The 19,296-nt window shown below is 41.7% G+C and overlaps 1 protein-coding gene across 1 annotated transcript in view; it reads left to right on the forward strand.

The window, feature by feature from the left end:
* The first annotated feature begins 1,034 nt into the window (after positions 1-1,034).
* Positions 1,035-19,296, forward strand: part of LAMA4 (laminin subunit alpha 4) — a 133,633-nt gene continuing 115,371 nt past the window's right edge. The window contains exon 1 of the mRNA XM_058566427.1: positions 1,035-1,261. Within this exon, the coding sequence (XP_058422410.1) occupies positions 1,067-1,261 (195 nt within the window). The 5' untranslated portion in view covers positions 1,035-1,066. The remainder of the gene's footprint in view (positions 1,262-19,296) is intronic.

Raw genomic sequence — 19,296 nt, forward strand, 5'->3', positions numbered from 1 at the left:
TAGGCATGAGATTACAGGCCAAGAGGAAGAGGTCAGGGCTGTGGCAGTATATTGGACAGGCTCATACACTGCAAGCCTTGTTCGGGGCCCCTTACAAAGCACCTCTTTAGGACGAAAACAAGATGTTCTTTGTAAATAAAAGTTCATGCATTTGAGTAATGAAGTCATTTTCCAGCGCTGCAGTGCAAGATATTCTTCTCCCAAGCCCTCTGAGTGAGGACTGTCGGGCGGAAGAGGGGCGCCCAGCTAGTCTCAAAAGAAGATATTAGCACAAAGAGTACAGCACACCGTCTCTAGAAAATGAGAAGCCTTGCTCAGGAAAGTGGGTGCCCTCCTCTTCTGCCATCTGAGATCATCTACTTCTGGCTCCCGCCCCTGCAATCCCTTTTCCACCCACTTTCCTGCAAACCAGCGGGGCCACAACAAAGACCTATATAAATATAGATAAGACATCCGGCACCTTGGCTAAATAAATAAGAGATGTGAGGAAGCAATCACAAAAGCTGAATATTCATCTGGGGCTCTTGGAGGGGCTCCAAACTGAGAGGGGAGGGGAGGCCCCAAGGAAAGGCTGGCCTCCTGTCTGAAAGGCCAACTTAGAGTGGGAGGGCCTGGAAGTGGAAGGTAAAAAGGGAGTGGTGAGAATGGGTGTGGGAAGGAAGCCAGGACAGCGCAGCCCTCAGTCCCGACACGCTGGGGACAGGAGGTGGCCAGCGCTGTGGGGCTGGCCCCAGCTGGGTCTGCCTTTCGGTGCTCAGCTTTAAGCTCCATCTTTTCTAAATTCTTCAGCCAGGGCCTCTGGGGAGAAAGAGAGAAAGCCAGCAGAGGGGAAGAGAGTAAGAGGAAAGAGAAAGAGAGGGAGAAAGAGAGTCACTCGCTTACTCTCTCACTCTCCCTTTTTTTACTAAGTTCCTCTTTGGGCTGCCTTGAGTTCCCACATCTGGAAACTGCAGACGCAGAGAAGGTCAAATAAACGAGGCCCCGCCGCATCACGGGGTGGGGGGGACCGACGAGGACAGACAGTTGCTGAGCCCCTGGAAGAGCCCTGTCGGATGTCAGCGGAGAGATGGCTTTGAGCTCAGCCTGGCACTCAGTCCTGCCTCTGTGGCTCCTCTGGGGCGCTGCCTGCTCCGGCGCGGCGTCCGGGGACGACAGCGCTTTTCCCTTTGACATTGAAGGGAGCTCAGCGATCGGCAGACAAGACCCGCCTGAGACGAGCGAGCCCCGCGTGGCTCCCGGAAGCCTGCCGCCTGCTGCCAAGGTACAGTGTCCCTGCCATTGTCACCCTGCTGGGCCACCTGCGCCCCGCGGGCTGTGTGTGCCACCCTCGTGTCCCTCTCTCTCCCCTCTTCTTTCTCTCCCCTGCCTGCCTTGAGAGTTTCACGTGGATCAGGTCAGTTCAGAAACTTGAAATAAAAAGTTTTACTTTGTAACGTTGTTAGTCGAGAGTTGAGGCTTTAAAACGTGTCACTGTTCAAACTAGCAAAAATGCATGTGTTCTGTGTACTCCAAGTCAGTGCTAGACTCTCACCTGGGGCTGCAGTGGCAGGTCTGTGACTTTGTGCCACTTGTATGTCCCAGTAGAGTCACCTTTGTCAAGCCACAGCACTTAATGCTTGTGCTCTGTTACTGACTTCCTGCTCCTCTGTGATGATGTTAGGAGAGTGGGAACAAGACTACAGGACCAATTCTTTTGTCACAAATTAAACAGAAGGCCCTCTTGGACAGGGAGGAGAGAGGGGGTGGATGAGGGTGATGGGGCTCTAAAGAAACTGTTACCAAACTGCAGAGCAGATAGCTTAAGTAGACACGAGTCATTATATTACAGAAACAAGAAGTTACGACGAAAATCAAGCCCCATCTCAAAAGTAAAAATGATCGGGATATGCTATTGATGATATGTTTATTTAAAGAGCTGCTGTTTGAATACGTTACCGTAGCTTCTATGTTGAAAGCATAACCAAAGTTTAGAAATTGGGTAAAGGAGGATGAATCCAGAGTGAGTGATTTAACAGCCCCCTGAGCCAAGACAGACAACAGTGTGTCCAGTGCGTGGGAGATGCTAAGTAGGAGGAAAACGAAGTCACCTAAGTTCATGGGAAAGGAAGGAGCAATTAACCTAACAACACACACACACACACACACTCATCCACCCTATAGCTATGGTTACAGCAACTATAGAACCAAAGTAGTGATGTGGATTGACACCATTTCTGACAGCACTGAAGTCTGGATTATTGCCATTAATTCTACTAACTGTTAGTATAACTGTACTTATTTATTATTATTGATAAAATAAGGTGCATGAAGATGGTCCTTCTCCAGGAGTGAGCCCTACTCATGCCCAAAAAAAAGGAGGAGGGTGGGTAGGGCCAGAGCATCCCAACCTCTGTTGTGGTGCAAAATGTAACCTCCAGAAGAAAGAGAGGGCATGGCTTCTGGTCACCTTCATGCTCAATCATGGAGAGAAGCCAGAACAGGAGAGACTCCGCGCTATGGGAAGGCATCGCTTCTCTACAGGCTTGGAATTAATCCCCGGGAAGCATTATCTCCACCTGTCGCTTTGAGCATGGAAAGTCCCTGAATGAAATGCTTGACTTAAGATAGAGTTGCCAGATAAAATACAAGATGCCCAACTGAATTTGAATTTCAGGTAAACAACAAATAAATTTTTGTTTATGTCTCCAGTATTGCATGGGATGTATTTATATTAAAAAATTATTGATTGTCTATCTGAAATTTACATTTATCTGGGCATCCTGTATTTTTATCTGCTAATTCTGAAAAGATAGGCACACACGTTTTTGTAACTCATCCCACAAAAAATAAGAAAGTAATTATTTGATTTTTAGGGAACCTTAAACTTATTGTCGAGACCTTGAACAATTTCTTATAAACTTATCTATTCAGTGAAATAATAGGAAGGGGGCACAGCAGAGTGTTTTAGATTGCAGGCTTTGCAGTCTGATGGTCCCAAGTTCAAATTTCAGCTTATCTACTCCTTACCTTGGGCAAATTATAGATGCTCAAATTGCAGGTAAAGAAACTGAAGCTTAGAGAAGTTAGTGATGTCACTTCATACTTCATACAGTTATTGTGATGAAATTAGATAAAATATAGAGAAAGAGTGCTTAACAGGGTGCCTAACAGAGTATAAATGCCTTATACATCCTACTTGTTGTTATGATGATTATAAAATGCGTGGATGATTGGATTAAAGGAAACCCTTATTTGGGAATACTTCCCAGAACTTTCTTTTTATGGTGCTATTTTACTTAATATTGCTATATCTCTGTCTATATCCTCCCCACAGAAAGAGTGTCCTATAGTGGGTTAAATCTGTAGTACTGTCAGGGTCTAATAGGTTCAGAATGTCGGTTGAGGCTTTTGGTTTAGGGAAACAGAAAGAAGCTATTAGTCATTCTGGGAGGCTCAAAGTATATGATGTAGAAAGGGTGGGATTGGGGTAATTATGCTCCCACCGCATGGTTTCACATGATGCCTCCAGAGCCTGAGGTCCCACAGCGAACCCCACCTCCCACCATGCGGGTTTCCCATGCTCTTCATAGCCAGTTAGGAGACCTTAGACCAAATACATTCCAGAGACTTAATAACATGGTACAACCACCCTACTGAATTGGTTCAGGAGATTATATTTACATCTAGAGAGAGAGAGAGAAAGAGACCATGGACACATACAATAAATTATTCATGGGATGTTCGAGATGTGGATGAGAAGATATTCTAAAAATACGTTCATTTTATTTGAATTAGATTTATATGAATGGTTATCCCTCGATTCCCCTTCAAAGGGAGTGACGAAGAAAACTAAGGCGAGCATGGAGCAGTGGGAGGCGCTTGGCTGACGGCCCTCCCAAGGCTCTCTGGAGCTCCTCCATGGCAAGCCTTGTGTCCTCTCACCCCTGGGTCCTCCGCCCTCAACACGGACTCTGGCAACCTGTGGTGCACAGTGTGAGTTAGGGGAACAAATATATGAACTACACACTGAATACAAGGATGGAGAGCGCTGGCTGACCAAGCAGAAAGCGTCCTCCTATCCTTCTAAAACAAACGCAAGCATCCCCCAGGAGACAAAGAATTTGAAGAGGAGCACCGACGAGTAACTCTGTGCTAATTGCTAGGATTTTCCCACCTTCTGCTTTTTTACAAGCAATTTACTGGGTCCGTTATTGCTGAGTTGATGGAGAAAGCAATGATTCTCAGTAGATGGGTGTGGGCAAAGGGGAGACCTTTATAAGCACATAAAAACCTTTATAACGCCTTTAGAAGTATATTCAGTATTCTAATATTTCATATTTAAGAAAAGAAAGTCTCAATTTCATCATACACACTGTAGCAAGTAAAACTAGACAAAAGTCTTCTTGACCAGTATGGATATGCAAAAGAACTGGAGGGGATGCAGGGATGAAGACAACAACAGTCCCCAAAGAAAGGGTATCAGAGTGTCCTTGGAAAGAATGACTTCTTGTCTACCAAAAGGAAGCAGGAGTTAAGAAGGTCAAGAACACTAGGTTAGGGGCCAGCCCTGTGGTGTAGTGGTTAAGTTCGTGTGCTCCGCTTCGGCAGCCTGGGGTTCGCAGGTTCAGATCCCGGGTGCAGACCTATGCACCACTCATCAAACCATGCTGTGGCAGCGTCCCATATACAAAATGGAGGAAGATTGGCACAGATGTTAGCTCAGGTAAATCTTCCTCAGCAAAAAAATAAATAAATAAAAATCAAATCAAATAAATTAAAAAAAAAAAGAACACTAGGTTAGAGGTTGACACCACATAATTGGAAAGAAGCCACACAGAGACTTAGAGGAGAGTGGGGGGCTCTGCTGGAAGAGCATAGTGGGAGGCGGTGGAGGGGGACAGTGCTGTTACTGCCTTTGGTAGATAATTGAGAAAATAAGGGAAATAATTGACAATATTGAGCAAACTTCTCTGAGAGGGGAAAACAGGAATTTATCTTCTGGTAACCTGACTGGGTTTTGCTGTTGTTATTATTATTGTTAGCTTCCCTCCAAGAAAATCAGTGCCCCGCAATCCACATGTGAACATGTACCTTACACTGGACAAACTTACTTGCTAAAAAATGCACTATGAACTAGGAGAATTCTGAGGGATTTTTCCTCTAGACTTTTCACTGTTGATATGGGATCCCATGCTCCAACACATAGTTAGGCACCCTGCCACTAAAGGATCGCAGAAAGTTTATTAAAAGACAGTTTTGATCTCTTTTACTATCTTGGTCCCCTTACTTTGAAAAAGGTCCTGTAGAATCACATTGACATCTCCAGTCACCCGCCTGGGCCGTCAAACCCCCTACATGTTGTCATTATTTCATTCACTGAATATTCATCCAATGAGCACATTTGGAGCCCTACCATGTACTGAACAATAAAGTGGGCACCAGGAGGGATAGAAAGAAGGCAGAGTCACACCTCTATCCTCGATGAGTAAGCAATCTAAGAAAAAAAGTATATACATAGTCACTACATAGAGAAGAATGAATTAATGTTCTGTAAGAGTAGCTACAAGCTAAGTGCTATGGGGGCAATGTGGAAAAAGTATTACTCCTGAGCTAGGCCAGTAGGGCACAATTACCTACTCACCAAACACCAAAGGATGTTCCTGGGAAACATATTTTAGAACTGGAATACAGTAGTGGTAGTAGTAATAATAATAGCATGGTTTGTAGCTAATGCTCATTGAGTATTAACCATGTGCCAGACACTGGTCTAAGCACTGTCCATGAGTTATTTTTTTTAACCTTCATGACAGCTCAATAGGACTGGTTATTATCTCATTTTGTAAACATGGAAACTGAGGCACAGAGCATTTACCCCAGGCACTCTGCCTGGTAAGTGGCACAGCAAGGAAGGAGTTGATGAACGTAATGCCACATGCAGATGTATCTAGGAAAAAGTGGTTAGGTAAATAGCACTATCTGTAGGCATAATTTCAGTCAAAGTTTTGGGGATTTCTTAAAATGAAAATACAAAAAAGGCTATTCAAAGACCATGTATGCAGTGCTTGCTAGATGAGTAGCATAAGTTGCATAAAATCTTAGGATTACCAAAGAATTGAGAGAGAGAACTTTCTTTCCCCGCCCAGTCTAATAACTACTTTTTAAACTACTCATATAAAAAAGAAAAAAACTAATACTTACTGACTTCTACTGTGTCCCATTAATCTGCATCTATTATCTTATTTAATACTCAATGGTGAAAATTATGCCCATTTTACAGATGAGCAAATTGATGTTTGGAGATGGTAAGTACCTTGCCCAAGGTTTCCAAATTCCATTCTCTTTTCCCAGCATATCACTAGGTCTCCCTGATAGATTGCTTTTTTTTTAACTGTAGAGTTTTCTTGTATTCTATTTTCCTTTTGTAAGCATAGTCAGTACGTTTCCTCTACATGATGCTATGGTCTATATTAGAAGCTTTTGATTTAGATTAATAGGTAGAGAATTCAAAACAGCACCACCTACAGGAATACATAGCTTATCTTACAGAATTTATTTGAAAGTTGCTGGAAAATAAAGAATTCCATTTGCTATAGTTTCAGAATTCTCTGATTTAATTAGAAGCTTTTTTTTATTATTGTGGTAAGATATACATAACATAAAATTTACCATTTTAACCATTTTTAAGTGGCATTGGGTACATTCTCATTGTTATGCAACCATCACCACCATCCATCTCCAAAATTTTTCATCTTCTGAAACTGAAATTCAGTACCCATTAAACAATAACTCCCCATTATCCCCTTCCCCCAGGCCCTGGCAACCGCCATTCTACTTTCTGTTTCTATGAATTCCACTACTCTAGGTACATCATAGAAGTGAGTCTACAATCTTTGTCCTTTTGAGTCTGGCTTATTTCACTTAACGTGATGTCTTCAAGGTTTGTCCATGTTGTAGCATGTGTCCAAATTTCATCCCTTTTCAGGGCTGACTAATATTCTACTGTATGTATATATCATATTTTGTTTATGCATTTGTCTGTCGATGGACATTTGGATTGTTTCTGTCTTTTGGCTACTGTGACTAGTGCTGTTTGAGTCCCTGCTTTCAGTTCTTTTGAATGGATACCCAGAAGTGGAATTGCGGATCACATGGTACAGAGAAAGTTTTAAAACTCGTATTCTTGTAGAGGCCAAGCAAAAAATAACCTGGCAGTGAAAGGAACACATCCTGTGAGCGGTGGGGCCAAAGCAACAGGAGAGAAAGGGATGCCTCTTCCAGAGGGACAGCCACCTCTCAGTGTTACCAGGTCTCTTGTTTTTTTAAGAGAAGACAGAATCTGGATCCTTAAGTGAAATTGCTGACTCAATTTTTTTTAATGCCCTGTGGGAAGTACATCTGATGGCCCGATTCAGCCCGAAAGCTGTTTATTTATAGTCTCTGCTTTACAACATTTGAAATTCATCTTCCATCAAAGGCACAATGTGGGCATCTAGCCAGACAGATGTGCTATGAATCCAGCTCCACTACTTTCTAGCTGATTGACTTTGGGCAAATTAGTTTGTCTTTCAGAGGCTTAGTTTGTTTGATTGTAAAATGAATAGAAACGTATTTGCCTTGCAAGATTGTTGTGAAATTTAAGTGAAACAATATATATAAGCTGCATAACTCAAAGTCTGCCCTCAGTCTCTCTCTTCTGCAAGATTTCTAATATCAGTCTTTTTTTATCTAAATTGTTACTTATTCTATAAATTTGATTACTTTCAACTTTTGCTTATAAATTTGCTGATTGTCCAACACTGGCGATGAGGGAAACTATTCAGCTTTTATAATCGCTGTATCCCTAATGGTTCTTTACACACAGCCTTTTCCTGGCAATACGGTGATCTGAGCCATTAAGAGAAATGAATGAGTGTTTCTAAATCCCGAAAAAGCTAAACCAAAAACTGAACACCTTTGATATAACCAAGGACTATAACCTTTTTTTTCTTTCATAATTAAATTCTCAAATCTGATTTGTCATAGTTTCTTGAAGTATATGATGCCAAAAACACTCCTCTCCTTTAGGATTTTTCCTTGCTCAAAGTAACCATATAAATACAATGATGGCCAGACATAATTTTGAGAGATGTAATTGATTAGAAACCATTAAAATCAGATTGCCAGTACATGCTTTGAGTTCCAAAACTTAGCATTTCCAGACAATTAGTTATTTGTTTTCTAAAACAAGTACATCTGCTAGTTCATTGAGATATAGTAACCACATAGAAGAATATTTAAATATCTACTCCAGCATTTCCAAAGAGCAGCATTCTATTTCAACTGTTTTTCTTTTCTGCTCCTAGTGTGGTAACGTTAAATTCTGGGAAATGGTTTACTAAAGGGAAGTTTAACCACAGATGTTTGTAATTCCAACTTAAGTCTCCCATCAAAGTCTTAATGAAATTCAGCTGCCGGCAGTTGGGCTCTGAGTCTGAGTCTTTTTACCATGAGAAACTTGGGAAACACAGCATTCCGAGGCTGAACAGTAGTGGGAAAATGTCCATATTCAAGCCCAAATCCTCTGCGTAAAGAAAAAAATTTTGTTTAAAAAAACGATGAGAGAGAGGTGGTCAGATGTATTTTGACTAATATGCAATATGACTCTCTTTTCACTTCCAGACTTTCTTAGTTTGTGTATTGTGTTTTGGTGGGAGCCAGAGATCTAATGTTTACCTAAATGGAGCAAAGCACCTATATTTATGACTTCATGAGAATTGATGAGCTGGAGAAATCCCATAACATTAACAGCTGCGTTAGCACAAGTCTCTTTCAGACTAGACCAGTAATCCATGCTGTATACTACAGCTAACAGGACCCTGGAGCACAGTGCAGACTTTGTGTATTAATATTTATTTTGAAATTGTGCCCTCCATTAGATGGAGTGGCATGATTACTTTAAAGGAAACCAGGAAGTCTAGAGATCAGAGACTCTTCGCTAAAACTCACCTCAGACGTGACTGTTACATGCGATACTGTTGTCTAGTTACAAAGTGAATTGCAACATAGCATACTGAACCAAGCAGCTCTGTGATGCCAAATGACCCCAAAAGAATGCACAATATAGACAGCAGCAGAAGGCAAGAGAGATGTCTAGTGAACCTCATACCATGGGATGCTAGGTCTATAGAGCCGTCTAGCATTACAGCACAGAGCCAGTGTGCAAATTCGGGGTCTCAAAATTGTGGCCAGTCTCTTCTTCCGGAGCAGGGGTATTCCACAGTGCTTTTCAAGCTTCACAGCCGCAGTGTGCGTGTTTCCCCTTGATGAACGGTGAAATAACCTGACAAGCTAAGAGCCCCTAAATGTAACCTCTCTTCCTGCTGATCTGCCGTGACTGGAGCAGCAGGGTGGTTCTGTCGCCTGTGATTCTGTCAATCCCCAGGTCACAGGTGAGGTACTAAATGCCTGTTATGTGGAGACTGAACAGAATCTGAATGCCTGGAGATGGGCCAGCATTTCTTTGTGGTGCATGAATAATTGCCTCATTCTATATTATTCCCTTGGAATTGTTGTCTGTCGTGATCAATGCCAAGAGACACCCTGAAATTCCTTTCATAAAAGACAAGCCCCGGAGCCTCCACTGCCACACAGAATTCTCTCTACTGCAGCATAAAGGAGACTTGTTTGAACGCAGAGCCGGCGGGTGGTTATTATTGGAGCGTAACTCCATTATACCTTGCAAAGTGAACCATAAAATCAAAGGAATCATAGAATGTTAGATCTAGAATGGAAGTTTAGAGATTCAGCTCTCTCATCTTGTAGGTGAGGAAACTTGGTGGGGGAGGCGGGGTGCTTCCCCTAAGGACTCAAACATTAGCAGCAACACCAGGAACCATCTTCTGACTTCAAGCCTCATGTTTTTCAAATTGTTTCAATGGACTTAATCATCCCTAGCTTTAGAACTGGGAATCATTAAGTGAGTATATCTATACATCTCTTAGAGGAAAATTGTTTACTTCTAATATACTATTACAGTCATGCACTGCATAACGACGTTTCAGTCAGTGACAGACCACATGCACAACGGTGGTCCCATAAAATTAGTATCATACAGCCTAGGTGTGTAGTAGGCTGTACCATCTATGTTTGTGTAAATATGCTCTATCATGTTCTCACAAGGGCAAAATCGCCTAACGACGCATTTCTCAGAACACATCCCCATCGTTAAGCGACGCATGACCGTGTTCACTTTACTGTTTATTGTTTCTATTTATCTTTAAGTTGAATTATCCATAGGAGAGCCTCACAGAATTGTGCAGAGTGAGACAAGCACTGAACTGTGAGTCTGGAACTAACTACTCTGCTTCTTGGCTGTGACACTAACAATCCAATCACCATTACCAGTTAAAGGAACCTGGGCAAGTCCCCTCACCTCCAGGGGCCTCAGTTTCTACAGCTTAAAAAAACAAAACCAAGGTTACTTGTAGCAACAAAGTTCTATAATTGTCTAATAAATAAATTAAAATTTACACTAGTTACAGGGAAGCTGGCTTAAGGAACAGAATCACATAGAGTCACAGCTGCTCTCCTAGTTAGAACTCCAAGACTTAAGAATGCAGAGCCTGAGGGAAACAGGGTGCTGATCTAGTGGAGGGGTTGGGGGAGCACTTTAATCGTGTCCTTTTCCTTGCTTCCTCACAACTTGGGGTACAGGGCTGAGGATGGTTTGCAGGACAGAGCACTGGCCCAGCCATAGACATGAGCCTTTCTACGGTGACGCACCAAGAAGCTTCCTAGAGAGCGTTAGCTGCAGACACCTAAGGGTGTCCAATGAATGTCAACGGTCTCCCACACCAGGGTTCCCTGGTGCCACCACCTGCCCTATCTAGACCTTTCAGGATGACCCTAAACTTGAAGCTCCACAAAGAGAAACAGGAAGGATAACAATGAAAGAGGTGAGGGACAGAGAATGTTACTGCACAAAATTGGGGTTCTCCTACCTGATGCACATTAAAAAAGCCAATTACTATGGCATCAGCTTTTAGGAAAAGAAAACAGCTTTATTGTAAGATCAATCTGCAAGGAGACAGGGGGCATATGCTCTCAGATCTGTCCCCTCCATCCAGGGCTTGGGGAAAAATTTATGGGATGAAGGGCAGGGTGGTCTAAAGTGTGGAGATAGATGATTGAAGGTAAGGAGAAGTGAGGTAATGGATGATCTGAGCAAGCATAGTCAAGCTTCATGCCTCTTTGTAGGACAGATGTTCACAAAATGGTGGTGTTAGCATGATCTGAGGGTGCAGTTTTCAGCCCCTTGATGTCAAAAAGGTCACTTATCGGCATTTGTGCACTCCCAGTTGATGGGTTGGTGTTCTCATCTGGCCTGAACTGGACAAGGGAAGACTCTCAGTTCCTGAAAGATAACTCTTAATTACTCTGTTGATAGGATGGGCTCAGTTGAACTGGTCCTAGTAGGCCCATGATTGCAAGAATTACTGACAAGAATTCCTGTCTGAATTACGTGACAGAGGGACCAGAGAGGAGAATGTATTTTCACTCCATGCAAAAGGAAGGGAAAGACAGTGATGGATTATTGATTCACTATAAACATGAACTGAAATCACTGTATTATAGTATACACAGTTCAGCTGTCAACTGACTACTCAAGATAAGAGAAAGAGGAAGCCTAATTTGATAACCTGCTCTAGATTGGGCAGAATGCAACATTTGGAAGCAAATATTTTCAAGGACCTTTCTGGAAGGCAGAATTGTCAGTGTGTGAGGGAACCTGCCCTGGTGTGTGAACCTGCCCAGGGAACCTGCCCTGATGGTTGCTGGCTATGGGAAGGGAGTCCAAATCACCTCGACTCAAAGTGTGACCCAAGGACAGCAGCATCAGCACCACACAGGCACATGCTAGAGATGCAGACTCTCAGGTCCCACTCTAGCATCAGAGTCTGCATTTTGACCAAATCCCCAGGTTGTTCATCTGCGCACAGAAGTATGAGAAGCACTAACTTCTAAAATGCAGCTGGGCTGGAATTTTGAGTGGACGTAGGGAAAATTGAGAACCCAGAAAAGGAAGACCTCCCTAATTATAGGGAGGTCTAAACTATAAAACCAAATCATGGCTGTGTGTGGTGGTGAGAGGGCTCATGGGCCCACACAGGTACTAGCCCCTGGCCTGACAATGTGCACTTTAGAATAAGAAACAAGCTTCAAAGCAAACTGCTGCTTCAAGGCATCTGAAGGAGCAAAGGAGATAACGTCACTTCCTGAAACCATGGCCCACACATCGTAGGTCCTCAGGAAGGGCCTTTTGAGGACAGACATGAAATGATAGGGAAAGTTTCATATTCCTGCCTACTTCCCAGCACCCATAGACTAGAAACAGGACAGCTCAAAAATAGGGTATTGCTCAGACTCTTCAGGAAATAGTGAGACTATAATGTTTCTCTTGCTAACAAGGGAAGCTTGCTGATTCAGGGTAATGTGTCTTCAGGGAGTGGAGAGTGTGGTCTGTGTCCTACACCAGAAAGATCGTGTTAAGAGATATGGAAGAGCTAGTTCACCAAAATAAAAATCACCAAGGCAAGTTCTCAAGCCAGTGCTTTTCTAGAAGGTTTGAGATCTTTAGGAAAGTGCTCTTGAGTCAGGGTCTGCTCCTCCTCCTGCATCAGAGGAGGTGTCCCCACTTTCTTGGCAGATTCCAGCTCTCCTTGGTGCAGCCTCAGCCCTGAAAGGGCCCCTTGGTGCTTTATAACAGCCTTAAAGGACAGCTACCCTTGAACCCATTCAGGACAACTAACCGGCTGATTTCGAAGATCCTTTGAGCTTTAATTCCTAAGCATGTGATTAGCACTTGCTGTGTCCTAAGCATTGTTCTAAGCACTTTATGTGTATTATTGGTTCTCTTATTCTTCATAACATAATGAAGAAAGCACTACTATTAGCACCAGTTTACAGATGAGGAAACTGAGTCACATAGAAGTTGAGTAACTTACGCAAGGTCACAGTTTAGAAAATCTGGCTCCAAGCTCTTAATTTTTGTCCTATAATGACTCTCCAACATCTGTATTTTTAAATCTTAGAGTACCTTACAATAGCTCAGCTAACAAGGGTTCCCAGTATCACCCAGGAATGCCAGAGTGATCTTAGTGGTTGATGAGTATATAAAGAACATTTAAATTAGTGGTATGTTTATACTTTGACTTTTTTTTAAGTTGTAGAGTAAACTAACTCTATCATCTCAGTATCAATGGGATATTCTTCTTTAGACATAATAGGAATAAAAATTGACATAATTTCTGAATGTGTATATATTCGTGTATCTCCAGCTATGCTAAGCATTAGTCATATCAGTGGAATCCTGAGTTTGTTTTAGGGACCTACAACTTCAAAGAACTTGATAGAAGGATAAGGAAAGAACTTGAAATGTAGTAAAAGCAAGATCTCTGGGGAAATGATTAGACAAAGTCTGTCAATCACAGGAAAACTGTGTGAAGGTTTAGAAACAGTTTATCTTTCAAATTTTTTCTCTATAAATGATGATATAAGAAGAAAGGGAGTTTAGCAACAGAAAAGATTCAAGTCATACCTAAAAGGAACATATGCTGTTAACTCCTTTCCTAGAAATTTTCAAGTACTACCTAAAGCAACATGTCTGAAATAAGTGAGTTATTCCTTCAGCACATAATAATTAAGAACTGAGTGCTGAGAGGCACCTCGCAAGGCATGATTCCATCTGAGGCAGACCCAGGTAGTCTCAGCCCTCCCGGACTAGGAGAATAGCTGTGGTAGTCATCACCTGTGAAGTCTATTGTTAATCCGGGAGGGGGAAATGTATTACAGTAGTGTAATACAGAATCCCCCCAGTATTCATGCCCTAGAATCTCTACTATTTCTCCTATTCCTCTAGACTCATGTTTTAAAATATTTTGCCTATTGTATTAGTTTGCTAGGGCTGCTGTAACAAAATACCACAGACTGGGTGGCTTAAATGACAGAAATTAGTTTTCTCACAGTTCTGGAGGCTAGAAAGCCAAGATCAAGGTGCCATCAGGGTTGGTTTCTGTTAAGAGTTCTCTTCCTGGCTTGTAGATGGCCATCTTCTCTCTGAGGCCTCACATGGCCTTTCTTCTGTGCATGTGCAGAAAGGCAGAGAGATCTCTGGAATCTCTTCCTCTTTTAAAAAGACACCAGTTCTATCAGATTAAGGCCTTACCCTTATGACCTCACTTGAACTTTATTACCTCCTTATCAGCCCTATCTCCACATACAATCACATGGGGGGTTAGAGCTTCAACATATGAATTTGGGAGGGACATAATTAGGTCCATAACACCTATCAAGTGAAGTGTGTTAAGCAATAACTCATTTTTTAATGAGGCAAAGTAATTTATAACTGCAATAGAGAGCTTCTGATAATCAGTGTTATCACTCTGTATTAACTTCAGCCAAAAGCAAAAACAAACACAAAAATTTAGCATTTCATTTTAGTTGTACATTTTTTATGATATGTCACACTTAATTTTAATTAGATTTTTTGAAATATGGGAAATAGTGTGTTGGGCTCTATATCGCCACCCTATATTGCCAATCAGGTGTCCAGGGACACTTGATTGATCAGCATCAATATCTTTATTCTCTTATTTTAGAAAAGGTACCTACTACCTCAGCAAGTGCCATGTATACTACAAAGATGAATAAAACACAATCAAAGAGATAAAATAAGTACTAACAGTGTAATACAACTAGATTGGTATGTTATAAAAACTCTTAGAGGATTTAGATGAAAGTTTCACTCCTGGTGGAAAGTTCATAGGTGACTTCATGGGAGAGGTGGCATTTGAGGTGAATCCTTAAGATTGAGGAAAACTCCAGCTGAGCGGACAGGAGTAGTAAAGACAAAAGACATGGGATTTCTTCTAGGAAGGGATATAGTCCCACTTGGTGGGACTGGACAACAGGTATCCACTGAAGATTTCAGAACAGAAAGAAACCCAATGAGAGCTGTGCTTCATCAACATTGATCTGGTAACAGGCTATCGGATGGATTGGGCAGTAGGCAGCAGAGAGCCCGGAATCAGGGTAACCTATGTCATGCATTGGTAATTGTCCAGGAAAGAGTAAGAAGGGCATGGATTTGAATGGTGGCTGTGGTCTGAAAAGGAGAGAACAGATGCTGGGATTAGCAGAGATTCTATCAAGATGACTTGCCATATGCCTGAAGAGCAAGGATGAGGGAGAAGTCAAACGTCCTGTTGTTGTTTGTAGAAATGTATTACATCATGGGGAAAAAATCCCTTCAGTGACCTTGTAACGTAAGACCTACTAAATCAGTGGCTTTCAAGCTGAGGCTTCATGGAAATGCTTTGGATATAACTTGGGATGAGGAAGGCTGAGCAGCAGGAAGTTGGGGCTCTACTTCCTTCAACCAGAGCATCTTCTTTTTTATCTGTTTTATGGATGAATTCCACATGAGATTTTACTGGGGAAAAAAGTGATTTTTCTGCTCTAAAATGTTTGTGCACCAGTATGCTGGGAGCTCCCGAGTTCATATTCTAAATCATGACAGGTCTCCAAAACGTTATCCAAAATCTTGTTCAAGTCAGTGCCTCCGAGGCAGTTTCCCAGTGGAACACACACTTGCCTCAGGGCCAGTACATGGTGTCAGTTGCACAGAGCTGCTGGTGCTCTGGGTATCTCTGCAACAGCTCCAAACACGAGCTAGAAATCTCTAAACAATTGGTACTCTCCTGAGAGATATTTTTATGCTTCCTGTTCCCTCCCTGTCTGATGATATTTTTGGCCCCTTCCTAGGAAATTAGGAAATTCCACTTTTGTCTCAGTTATTACCTGGGAGTGCTGAGGAAAACAACAAAGGCGTTCTGGAAAGAGGATACGGTGGCAGTGGGCAGACCAGATAGCTGGTATCTTTTGATCCTCATAGGAATGGTCAGATGTTTGCTTGATTCTTATTTTTATAAGCCAATTATTCAATCACCATAAACATCGTTTTATCCTTAAACCTAAACCACAGTTTCTTACCTGCACCCTGAGCGATAAAGGTAACCTTAGTCTTACTGTCCCCTCCCTCAACACGGTATTACACCTATCTGTGGTCCTTTATCTTCAAAGGCCAAAATGCTTCCACTATGAATATTGTGTGTATTAAAAGGGAAAGAATAAATATTAAAAACTGTATTTTGGGGCTGGCCCCATGGCGTAGCGGTTAAGTGCACACACTCTGCTGCTGGCGGCCCAGGTTCAGATCCCGGGCATGGACCAACAGGCTGCTTGTCAGGCCATGCTGTGGCGGCATCCCACATAAAGTGGAGGAAGATGGGCATGGATGTTAGCCCAGGGCCAGTCTTCCTCAGCAAAAAGTGGAGGATTGACTTGGATGTTATCTCAGGGCTCATCTTCCTCACCAAAAAAAAAAAAAAACAAAAAACTGTATTTTATCTTTACTTTTTTATCTGAGTAAATAAAGTGACACTTTAAGCATTTGTAGTGTCATTAAATCAAGCTGCATCTTGTTTTATTTTGCTTTATGACATGTATGCAGAAAATCGAGGGAGAACTGATCTTCTGATGAATCGGAAAGATTCTAATATCTCTCAATCCAAAGCTAGAAGAGTTCAGCTTTTTAAAAAGCTATTGATAATGAACAAATGTTATGCCAAATATTGAAATTTCCAATGACTCCTAACTTGGTTGAAAAATAATGTTAATACTCATAAAGCTTCCATGGTTTATAATGTGTATTGCTACCTATTTCCACCTTTATCCTCACAACCATTTTACAAACCAGGCAGGCCAGTGATTACTAATCTAAGTGATGAAAACATAGAGATGTTAAACGACTTACCCAAAGTCTCATAGCATGTAGCCTTATTGAGACAGCAGGAAGTTTGATAGAATTTGAGATTGTTAGGATGAGAAGAGCCTAGAAATCATCGTGCCACTAATATCATTGAAAGAGGAGGAAACGGGAGACGGAAAGTTAGTCACTTCCTCAAGGTCGCACAGCAGGTTTCTAGAACAGGAACCAGAACCAAGTTTCCTGGCTCTTGGAGCAGTCCTCTCGGCCTGCTTCATCACAGCGTGGATGCCATCGCCAGAACAAATAACAGGGGTGAGGAACACTTGGTGATCTGTGTGTTGGGACATTAAACAAGCTGAATCAGGCAAGCGCATGTCCATGTTTACTTCTTGTTATGTCTTATGTCACCATCTGTGCCTTCATCCTAAGTAATTTAGCTACTAAAATATTATAAGTTTTCTTGGCCTTTTGATCATTGTTATCCCAATTTATTTTTATTTATCCCAATTTTGAATTTAATTTATAACCACATCATTCATACCTTTTCTTTCATTTCAAGGCTTTTCATATTCAAGGAATATGGCTATTGACCCCTTAAACTATGCTTTCAGCAGCTATACCTAGACAGAAAGCTTTCAAGTGCAATAAGACTTAAGAATTTCCAGCTAGAGTTTTCTGATGGTCATATAAAAATAAACAACACTTCCTGGATCTTAAAAGGAAGGAAGAAAAAAAGATCTATTTCAAAAATGAACAATACCCCTTTTGTTTTAAAGCAATTGAAGAACTAATTTTAAATATCCCCAGACCACATCATGTCTGCTCTCCCCCCTGCACACAGTCATCATTCAGGTTTCCACATGACTTTAAGAAAATTCCCTACCACGTAGAAAAAAATTGCAACATGAGACATTAACGAAGAAAATGAAATGTGTGATAGCAACAAAGGGGTCTACTCTAGCAATCATACCCCACTGCGACCTTCCCAACCTGCTTTATAACAAATCTGAGTATCAGCATCTCCACTTTTATTTGTGAAGCTTTTTCACTGCTGATTTTAAAGCCAAGTCAGCCTACTCTTCTAACAGCAAGGAATAAATAGTACTGTTTCTCAAAGAAAATCTACCAATTCCCAGCAGAACTACAGTTGGTAAAATCCAGGGATTTTACCCAGCTTACATGTGCGCTGAGTCTAATAGAGGATAAGAAATGAGGAGGATTTCAAGGGGTTGCAGCAGCCCCAATGTGGTCAGCAAAATAGGAAGGTCTTTGGGAGGCAGGACTTCTCTAACCGACTGCCCACTCAATGGTTCATTTTCAAAATGGCGGGCACTGTCATCCCTTATTCTCTCTCCTGGTCTTTGGTGTGTGGAGGATCCTCAGTATGGGGAGAGTAATACTCTATTTAAGGTGATATAAATACCTTTGTAATAGGTAATAATCTTTATGAGTAATAATCTTTATGAGGGAAGGATATTACTCTTTTGTAAGGCACTTAAAATCTCTTGGTTTTATTAAAGGGCTGGGCACTTCCTACTCTCAAAGAGTATTTGTGATTATGTTGGCAGATGAAGCACATTTTTCCTCTGACTTGTGTTTTTGGACCTGAAATATATCAAAATGTTCAGTGCAAATAAGCATTTTCTTGTTTTTTCTATACATCTTTTTGTCTGCTCTTTCATTCAGTTATTTTGAAAGCTGACAAGTGTTGGACCCTTTTTTTAGTTTTAAGACATTATATCTTCGTTTCAGATTATCTAAACTGTTTTGATTTTCCTTTGATTACGATCTCTTTTTTTCAAGCTGCTAACATAAGCTCATTTTCATCTAGAAAATGTGCTTTCTCCTCAAAGTCATGAGTCAGCATGGGTTTCCTTTGAGCTTAGTTCATGTCATCTAAGAAATCTACAAATTTCAAAACAGGAAAAAAAAAACTGAAATAGTAGTTGAAGCTTTAATTGAGGACAGTTTTTTGCTCTATTTCCACTGCTCAGTGACTGGGCTATTGATAGTAGAGTATTGAAAACCAAGTGCACCAGGTTCTTGCTTTAATTCTTTTTGTATGTGTGTGAGGAGATCAGCCCTGTGCTAACATCTGCCAATCCTCCTCTTTTTTTTTTTTTGCTGAGGGAGACTGGCCCTGTGCTAACATCCGTGTGCATCTTCCTCCACTTTATATGGGACGCCGCCACAGCATGGCTTGCCAAGCGGTGCATCAGTGTGCACCCAGGATCCGAACCGGCGTACCACGGCCGCCGCAGCGGAGCGCGCGCACTCAACCACTTGGGCCACTGGGCCAGCCCCTTGCTTTAATTCTTGATAGGTTCTGAGTTAACTGAATCAATCTTGTAGCTACTCAGAGAGCCACAAAACCAAGTATTTCTACCACCATTCTTTTGCTCATCTCACTTTGGGAAAAATGCATTAGATAGCAGAATGAAAGAGGATTAAATAAAAACATTCTCTTTTTTTAGTTGAATGACATTCTCCCTATGCATAAATTATAACTT

This window comes from Diceros bicornis, chromosome 23 (assembly GCF_020826845.1).
Source record: "Diceros bicornis minor isolate mBicDic1 chromosome 23, mDicBic1.mat.cur, whole genome shotgun sequence".
Lineage (NCBI taxonomy): Eukaryota > Metazoa > Chordata > Mammalia > Perissodactyla > Rhinocerotidae > Diceros > Diceros bicornis.